Genomic DNA, 10,036 nt, shown 5'->3' with positions numbered 1-10,036 from the left:
GAACCTGGTGTCACCTGAGTTCTGGATGCCAGCTTGTTAAAGAACTAACTTTGGGGCAGCTAGGTGGCACAGTGAGTAGAGCACTGGCCCTGGAGTCAGGAGGACCTGAGTTTAAATCAGGCCTCAGACGCTCGACACACTTACTAGCTGTGTGACTTTGGGTAAGTCACCCCAATTGCCCTGCCTTCCCCCCTCAAAAAAAAAGATGATAAAGGGCTAAAGAACTGACTTCTCAAATGGGACTCTTCATCTCTTGGGGCAGAGACAGTTCTATGTTCAATTTCAGCAAGAAGAAGCTATGGAGGAGAAGACCTTTACCCCTTACCCCAAGATTTTGAGCCCCATTCATTCGAGGGAGGAATGATGACGTTGTTTTATATGCTTATCTTGTGTTATCTGTTATATTGTTGTGTAAGGTTCTGTTGACACCAGTTATCCCAGAATTCCCATTGCCCTATGTAATGGATAAGAAAGATCTTGGGGCCAAATGTAATGGCAATTTAGATTTGAAGATCTTTCCCACCCATTAATAGGCCATGTGACCTGCTTACATCACAGGAAGCCCAAGTCACATGTGGTGGGAGGAGCTTACTGAGGGGAAAAAGGAAGTTGTGTCACAGGAAATGCTGAGAGAGAGCCATTATGGCTGTTAATTGCCATTTATGATAGTTAGAGCTGAGGTAAAGAAAGCTGACCTGTGATAGTTGTACTGTGAGTTTTGTCAGAAGACCCCAGCAGGGGGTTGGAGAGGTTTTGGGATGGCGAGGCTCCATGCTGTGATACTGTGTTTTAAGTTCCTTGCTGTTATGATAAAGTGGGCTCGCTGGTTGTGGGAGCTGGTTGTTTGGTTATGTGATATGGTTATGTGGTGTCTGAATAAGTGTTTTACTTTTTGTACCTTCTATATGGAGAGTCTTTCATACTTTGCAATACAGAACTACATAGGCATATTCATGATTATTATTGATGTTGTGTTTATTGCCTTGCTGTTACACCAAGGCAACTCACAGCTGAGATATTGAAGGAATCTTATTTCTTTTTTCTCTTCACAGAGTCCTTATGAAGCTTCCCCTTCAATGCTGTATCTCTGCTGCTTGGATTGCTCAGAATAGCTCCCAAGATGTGCTGCTCTTTAAATCTCAGTTCTTAATAGCTGGGATTAGCTCTGTCTTGTGTACATAGTTAGTTTTCTTTTTTGCTGTCAGAGATTCTGTCCCTGGAAAATTGAATTTTGACCTCAAGTGACAAAGCCTCTCTTTGTCTGGGAGAGTGTGTCCCTCAACTGGACTTTGAACTGACGCTCAAACTATTGAATGAGATGTCTCATTTTGGAAGAGTACCTCCCCTGTTAGACATAATAGTGGATGGGGAAGAGAAACTAGATGGCACAATGCATAGGGCGTTGTTCAGTCATTTCAGCTGTATCCAATGCTGTGAGCCCATTTGGGATTTTCCTTGGCAAAGATACTGGAGTAGTTTGATATTCCTTCTCTAGCTCATTTTACAGATAAGGAACTGAAGCAAAAGAAAGTGATTTGCCCAGGGCCACATAGCTAGTAAGTGTCTGAGGCTGGATTTGAACTCAGGAAGATGAGTCTTCCTGACTCCAGGTCCATCATTCTATCAATTGTACCACCTAGCTGTCAGAACTCAGGAAGATCAGAAGTGGGCAAGTACTTAACTCTGCCTCAGTTTCCTCATCTTTAAAACAAGCTGGTAAACCACTCCAGTATCTTTGCCAAGAAAACCCCAAATGGGGTCACAAAGAGGTAAACATAACTAACTGATTAAACAACAAGGAGAAAAGAGAAGAAAAGGAAAACTCCACTCCTTTCCACCAAGAGCAATTCTCATTCAGGCAGCTGTATTCTTCCTCCAGAACTGATTGCCTAGCATGGGCTGCAGACCTTGCAATTTACCCTTTTAATGATTTTTAGAAACATGGCTTGGATTTTCTGCTTGACAGATGGTCAGATTTCCTTTAGCCAAATCTTGGTTAGTGTGAGTAAGGAATCCTATAAAGTGGTTTTGTGTTATGTAAAATATGGTAATTGGCTCTAGTCCAAAGGAAATATGCAATTCAAATTCTAATAATATGACTTAGCTGTAATCCCCTCAAAGAAAGGAAACTTTGTAAAAGGAACAAAAGTTGTTAAAGTCTTGTTGACACATTAACACCTTATTATTTATCATATACTCTATTTTCTACCACAGAGTGGTGGGATCCAAATCCTGCCCTTACGCTGATAATACCATGAACTCAAGACTTTCACCTTCCTTGTTATCCTCTGGACATTCTCTAGTTTATTCACTATTCATTTACCAAATGATTTGATGTATTGTGGTTGTATAGCATATTTGGATTGCCATGTAGCATTTTGAACACATTGCCAGGGTGATAGGGGAATGTCTGAGCAGCAAAGGATAGCAAGAGATAGAGGATCCCAAGGGAGCCTACAAAGGAGCAATTCCTCTCCTCTATTCCACCTTTGATTTTGGCTTTTGGCAATAGATAGATAGATAGATAGATGAGATAGATAAGATAGATGACATACATAAATATGTACATGAGTATATATATAGCTGACTGCTATGGGAGGAAAAAAATTGTCTTTGGGTCAGCAGGGGTCATCTCACCCAACTTGATCTTAGTCTTAACTAAGGACAGTCATTCTCACCTCATCTCAGCTGCATTGCTATCGAGGGCAACAATTGCTGCATTAGCAACAGACACTACTTTCAGAAACTTGAAAGGGAGAATAGAGAAATACAAATTTAGTGTTAAATGCTTGGCATTCTTTGTAAACAATCTCAGAAATCTTCATACCTGGCTTCAGTGGCCAGTTGAATCTTGGGAAAGTGGCTAAACCTCTTTAATTACCCTGATACAGGACCACATGCTGACACAAGGTTACAGTTGTATGAAATAATCATTTCAGATGAACAAAAGATACTGAAGGATAGAAAGAAAACACCTTTCTGGCATAGTTTCCTTCATTGTGCATTGTTTATTATAAAGATCTTTCATTAAAATTAAGTTCAGTCCCAAGAAAATCCTATGACTGTTGTTGAGACCATTGGTCTCATTGGAGACCTTGGAATACCCAGGGAATAGCAATGACAAGTGTAAGACAGTAATCATCAGACTACTACAGCCCTATAGGGATCCTAAGGGTCCCTGGTACTGTTGAGGTTTGGTGTACTCAGGACTCCAAAATGCCAACACACCAGGGTCCTGCCCAAATTAATTCAACCCAAGCCTTCCTTCAGCCAAAGAAAAACAAAGTTTATTAAAGATTCACCATATAGGGTAGGCTCTTAAGGAGCCTGAGCATTGGTTAGACTCTTAAGGAATCTGAGCATCTGTGACACTTTTATTAACAAGTAGGACAGATAGAATCTGAGCTAGATTGGATCTGAGCACCTTCATGGAGGCAAGATGGGTCTTATATGCAGAAAGACTGTGAGAGGGATCCAGGATGGTCAAGTAGTCTGGGGTGATGGGAGAAGGGGTCCAGGGAAGATCTTGATGAGAATTCTAAGGAGGATCTTGATGGGACTGGAGTGACTAGAGGACAGACTCCAGGAACCAAGAGAATGGGATTGAGGGTGGGAGGTAGCTATAGTTTACCAGGAGATAAGAGACAATGGAGGGCTAGGTTAGGTTAAGAGTAACAGATTTGGGCATGAAAAGTCAGATCAAGTGGGAAGATTCAAGGAGAGTTCAAGGTGGAGTTTTCCAGGTCCTATGGACAAATGGGACTCAAATTCTTTTGGGGTAAGGAGTGAAGGTCTTGGCTTGGGCCTGTACCTATCAGGACCCTGATCTGAAATGCTGTAGCAAAGCCATCAAGTAGAAATGGGGATCCCTAAACCAACCTGATTCTTGAGGGTTGCACATTGACCTATAAAGCCACATATTAAATGTATCTATGCTTTACTGTATTTTTATTTATTTTGTTAAATACTTCCCAATTCCATTTTAATTTGGGGTTCAGGCTGCACTCAGAGTGTTATGGGATGCATGAGGTTCTAGAGTTGCAACACTTTGAACCTCAAAGATCCAGGTAATTTAACCCCAGGAGTTATAAGGCAGTGTAAACATCAACCTGACTAAGATTGTTCTGTCCCGCTTGTCAGAGAACAGTCACAAAATGGTGAGGTTTCTTAAGACTCTACCCAATATAGTGAATCTTTAATAAACTTTGTTTTTCTTCAGCTGTAAGAAGGCTTGGGTTGAATTCATTTGGCAGGACCCGATGTGTCAGTATTTTGGGGTCCTAAGCACCCCTAAGCCCTTAAAAATCTCAACAGTTCATGTCTTAAAAGCCCTTCCCTCTGGAAGCCATTCCAAGTTCCCTTAGGGTGGTCAGGTTTTGTTTTGGTTTTTGGCTCCCCTCCCTGCCACCTCCATACTCCTTTGAGAATCTTATGTAAACGATTGCTTGGAATAAGTGCATGGGGAGAAAACTGAGGCTTTATCCTTCCCCCAAAGTGATTCTGTCTCAGGGGCTTGACTGGAATGGCTCTCTGTGCTCTATGTTGCCAGACAGTCAAATCCTCAGGTTCCAAAATAGCTTTCTGTTTTTCTGTTTTCTATTGATTTTTCCTGTAGAATGTTAGTCCATCGGATCCATCTGAACCCTTTGAAATCTGTTAGGAATTTTGAAATTTGGAAAGGACTTGAACATTAATACATCCAATTAAATTTGCTCAATCCCTATTTACATCGAAATGAATTATTTCCTACACATAAAGTATTGATGAGGGTACAGTCTCTGGGAACCCCCTTGAACCTGGAGTACAGTCTCTGGGAACCCCCTTGAACTCTCCTTGAATCTTCCCACTTGATCTGGCTAGTTTTCACCCTTGATCTTGTCAAAGTGTCTGCCCAAATCTGTTACCCTTAAACTAGCCTAGCCCCTCCATTGTCTGGCTAGTTTCCACCCTTGATCTTGTCAAAGTGTCTATGCCCAAATCTGTTACCCTTAAACTAGCCTAGCCCTACATTGTCTTGTTATCTCCTGGTAGCCTTCAGCTACTTCCCACCCTTAATTCCATTCTCTTGGTTCCTGGAGTCTGACCTCATCCCAGTCCCACCAAGCTCCTCCTTAGACTCCTCCTCAAGACCCTCCCTAAACCCCTCCTCCCATCACTCCAGGACTACCTTAGATCCCTCCTACAATCTTTGCATATATAAGTCTCATCCTGTCTCCATGAAGGTGCTCAGATTCAATCTAGCTCAGCTCAGATTTAATCTGGCCCACTTGTGAAAACAGTCACAGAGGGTGGGATTTCTTAAAGCAACCCATTATGGCAAACCCTTAATAAACTTTGTCTTTTTCCTTGGCTGAGAAGGCTTGGGTCGTATTCTTTTGGCAGGACCTGGTGTGTCGGTATTTTGGGGTCTCAAGCACCCCTCAACCCCAAACCTCATCAGCATCATCATAATATTTTAGTCACTAAGTCCCTAATGTGTTCTCTGTCCATTTGTGTTGTTGACGCTTAAGCTTTACTCTTATATTGAGGCAGTGTGGAACAGTGGAAAGAGGGTTGAATTTAGAATTAAAGGACCTGGCTTTGAATCCCAACTCTACCATTTACTACTGGGCAAATCATTTAAGCTCTTTGTGTCTTACTTTTCTCATCTGCCAATCAATCAATAAACATTAATTAACATGTGCTAGGCTGAGAAGACTGGTTTAGATGACCTCTAATGTCCCTTCTGAGTCAGTTAAGTGGTACAGTGGATAGAGTGTCTGGCCTGGAATCAGGAAGACTCATCTTCCTGAGTTCAAATCAGGCCTCAGATACTGTGACCCTGGGCAAGTCTCTTAACTCTTTGCCTCAGCTTCCTCATCTGTAAAATGAACTGGAGAAGGAAATGATGGGGATGGGATCTGAACCCCTAAAAGGAAAAGACCATGTCTTTGGGATCTGGACTCCAAAAAGGAAAAGCCCTTGTACTTTCCCACAGAGCCTAGATCTCTGGTTAGCCTGAGGCACTGGCCCATCTCAGTCAATAATCCTTTTAACTGCCCTTTTACTGTGGCCCTCATTGTCTGTACCTGGCCCCCACCTCAGGCTGCTTGCCACTCCTTAATCCCATCCAGATCTTTCTGTATAAAAGTGTCCATCTTTCCCGCATGTTGGGGGTCCCCGACCAGCAAGGACCCCAGTCTTGGGATGCAATGGATGAGGCGGGAGTCAAGGTGGAAGCAACTCCATTTTATTGGGAGAAATCCTATATTTTTATAGGGTTTGCACAACAAGAGCAGAAGCAGGTGGCCAATGGGTAAGGGGATGACAGCATGGGAAGAACTGAAATGTTGCAGAAGGACAGGATAGAAATGTTGCAGTATGGGTATATTGTTGCACTTTGTTCTGGTATGGGTATCGATATGGGCATGGGAAGGATCTGGATTGTTGCAATGTGTGGTACACTATGGGATCTGCAAGCGTATGGGAAAGACTAGGACTGTTGCAAGATAGTTTCTGTAGGGGTATGGGAACAAAGGGGGATACTGTCCTACAGTATCTACGGGGGCATGGGAATGCTGAGCATGTTGCAAAATAGTATCAGAGCTGTATGAGCTACGTGAGGCACAAGGCAGGATGTCCCCGTAAAGTATCAAAGATGTTCCAGTAAGTAAAGTAACGAAGGCCTGCGTTAGGCAACGGTTCAAGAACATTAGGTAATGGCCAGCTGGGTCCCTCCTTCTGGGCTTGTGTGTCCCTCGTGGACAGACTCTGCTTGCATGTGTAGGAGGCCTGCTAAATGGCGCCTGCCATTCCAACTCCTACTAAGCCTGTCTGGTTTTACCCAGGAAACAGGCCAAGTGCTAGGGTCCTAACAGCCCTAGGGTCGGCACCAACCCCTTACACCCGTATTAAATTGCTCAGATATGAAAAATCTGGCCCACTTGTATTGAAGGCTTGAGTAGTTGGATTCTTTCAAGGCAGATCCTTCCCTTTGCCCCTGCATTTTGGGGTTCACCCCAGACCGCAAACTGAAATGGCAAGCCACTTCAGCACCTTTGCCAAGAAAACCCCAAATGAGATGCAAATGAGATGACAAAGAGTCAGACCCAACTGAACGACGACAAAGTCCCTTCTAGTTCTAAATCTGCGATCTTGGGATCTCATAGTCATTCTTAGCATACCATATTCCATCTCTCATCTCCTCTACGCAGGCCTCTTAGCATTCCTAGCTTCTCCGAGGGCTCCCATAAGAATCCTTGCCTCTTCCCACCTATTCCCCACTCCCACAGCTTGTGCCCTTTCCCAACTTTCTCCCCGATTACTTCATATAGATTTTGTATTGATTGGTGTATGTTCCACTCTCCCTTTCCCTGCCCCCCCCAGCCCCCAGTAGTAAGCTCCTGGTGGGCAGAAACTTTTTCATTTTGTCCTGGCATCTCAGGGCCTAGCGTATCATAGGTGCTTGATGACTATTGAATGACTGAATAAATAAGGCTATTGGCCTCTTTAAGGGAAATAGTCTTCTCTGCTTTGTTGCCACCAAAACATTTATGAACCAGCGACAACCAGTGACCCTCCAAGGTGTTCGAGGAGGACCGTCACCTCTGATACGAGGGCTTGCTGAGCCCTTTCAGGTCTGCTCGTCTACCTTTAGTATCCACCTACCACCCAGCTCTGACCTATGGCTCCAAGAAGCTGTGTAGCATGCACGGTGGCCACACTCCCGTAAAACTGTCTTGGCAGATGGGATAAACCAGGTTAAAGGTAACCAACAGGCCTCAAACCACTGGCGAGTTTCGGGGATGTCTACCCCAAGCACGTAAAGATTTTCCTTGACAGGATGGGCAGATGAGAATAATTTGTTCCAATGGCCATGATGGCGGCTGAAGCAGGGACTGTATAGCGCTTAGTTGGGTCAGACGTAGAAGACACCAAGGTGCATTCTGGGCCATCACAAGTCGTCTTGACTTTTGTCTTGCCACTGGACTTTGATGATTCAGGAAGAACTCTCTCTTCCTTAAGGCTGATGACTTTGTGCAACTCTGCCTCACTTAAATCTAATTCACTGGAAAGTCAAGGTATCACCTGTGAAGTTATTGGTCCTCTTTGAAAATGAAGGACAAATAATAATCAAGTTACAGCCAAATTCAGGCTGATGCAATGGAAATAGACCTCTGGGCTTGATTTCGAGGCCTTGAGAACCTACTGTTTAGCATATTTTTTTTTTGTTAGGATAACAGAGGCAGCTAGGACTTTGAAAGGAAGGCAAGCATGAGATTCCCTAGGGAAGACAGAGACAGAGCTGAGGGGCATGACAATAAGCCTGAGATGCATGTGCAGTGAGCCCCCATATGCTTTTCCCTGTGAGCTTAGAGGAGACAGGCTGGCGCTTTGATGTATGCACCTGCTCACTGATGCTGGGCTTTACGCGAAGAGATTATCAAGCAGCTTCAGCAGCCTTGAGGAGTTGGCTGGGAAGAACTGCTCGACATCCCATAAAGCCTTAGATTGCCCAAACCTCTTGGCTAACCATTTGATAGGATTGCACAGTGCTGCCATATTCAGAGTTAAACCACAGAACGACATATAAAATAATAAATATTTATTAAATGCCAAGTTTTCCATACAGAGTTGTATAGCGGCATTAATTTATTTGGCCCCTAACCAAATTTCCTGGGTTTTGGCAAGGGTGAATAAGGGGTATATGGGGAAGGGAGGAACTTTCTGAGCTATATCCTGATTCCTTTATATCAATAGAATGGAAGAATGGGGACTGCGGTTAGATTTGGAATCAACAGAGCTGGCAGAGTTGTGTAGGAGTAGAACAGCCAAGCAACCAGCAGCTGGTCATGCTGATCACAGATATTACTTCCTACTAATATGCTCACTATGGCTTTTTTTTTTTAAGTTCCAATTTTGGTAACCCAATATGGGAGCCTAGGTCTAGGGAAGAGAGGGAGAAGAGGGTATATGAAGAGGATCAGTGATACCAGGACAGAATGGTATTTGGAAAAGTTTGTACAGCACTGCTTCCCTAGGCCTGCAATCCATTTAAAATATTAAACAACAAGGAACTTCCTCATTTAGGTAGTTCCCAGGAAGATGATAGAGTTCCATTGGTAAATGAGAGGTGGGGTGGAAAGGGGAAAGCAGTTAGCCTCTACCCAAACTTGGAAATGGACCATATAAACCTAAGGGTTTCAGTGTCTCTCTGTTTAGCTAGATTAGGCCTTTTTCCAAACTGTGCTGCTCTCCAGTGGCCAAACAAAGTAAAACAAAGATAATAGCTGCGTTTCTGTTAGGTCAGAGATCCAGAGAGGGCTTCATTTGGCTATTGATGCCCTAGAAAATGAAAGAAGTGAATCTCTATTGGAGAAGGTACACCCACAATCACATTTACTTCTCTCTCTCTCTTCCCCTTTAGATGCCATATTTAGGATTATAGACTTAGAGCTGGAAGGGACCTTAGAGATCATCTAGCCCAACCTCCTCATTTGACAAATGAAACAGGTTCAGAGAGGTTACTCACACCACTCCAGCTAATGAGAGAACTGAGTTGCGAAGATACAGTTTAACCCTGCCTTTTGGAGGCAGAAAAACTCATTACTACAATTTCCTTACAAGATTAGGTTGGGAGCATGCTAATATCACTTTGTGATTATATACTGTTTTTCTTGAGTGTTCCCTATGCATTACAATTCCATTACTGCATTCAGGTGGAGAAGAGAAGGAGGCAAGTACCAGTGATTATTTTCCCATGTTCAGAGTGATGCAATTCAGAGGCAAACATTCCATACCCCTGGTAGAAATGGGAAAAGAACTCAGCTTCTGGCATTTTACACTGTCAATTTACCATGTCTATATCTTATTTGTAGAGTTGTTTGCTATTGTCTCTCCTATTAGACTTTTTGTTCCTTGGGAGCAGGGACTGTCTTTTGCTTTTCTTTGTATCCCCAGCATGTAGCACCATGCCTAGCACACAGTAGGTATTTTAATAAATGCTGTCGACTTATCAGAACAGCTTAAAATAGAGAGTTTAATACTCGATGGCTCA

The 10,036-nt window shown here is 43.3% G+C and overlaps 1 protein-coding gene across 1 annotated transcript in view; it reads right to left on the bottom strand.

The window, feature by feature from the left end:
- Window positions 1-8,569: 8,569 nt before the first annotated feature.
- The window catches only part of PLEKHD1 (pleckstrin homology and coiled-coil domain containing D1), a 41,473-nt gene continuing 40,006 nt past the window's right edge, over window positions 8,570-10,036 (bottom strand). The window contains exon 13 of the mRNA XM_036734663.1: window positions 8,570-9,324. Within this exon, the coding sequence (XP_036590558.1) occupies window positions 9,314-9,324 (11 nt within the window). The 3' untranslated portion in view covers window positions 8,570-9,313. The remainder of the gene's footprint in view (window positions 9,325-10,036) is intronic.

Source organism: Trichosurus vulpecula, chromosome 8 (assembly GCF_011100635.1).
Source record: "Trichosurus vulpecula isolate mTriVul1 chromosome 8, mTriVul1.pri, whole genome shotgun sequence".
Lineage (NCBI taxonomy): Eukaryota > Metazoa > Chordata > Mammalia > Diprotodontia > Phalangeridae > Trichosurus > Trichosurus vulpecula.
The sequence above is the reverse complement of the archived record's forward strand: the minus strand, read 5'-3'. Positions and strand labels throughout refer to the sequence as shown.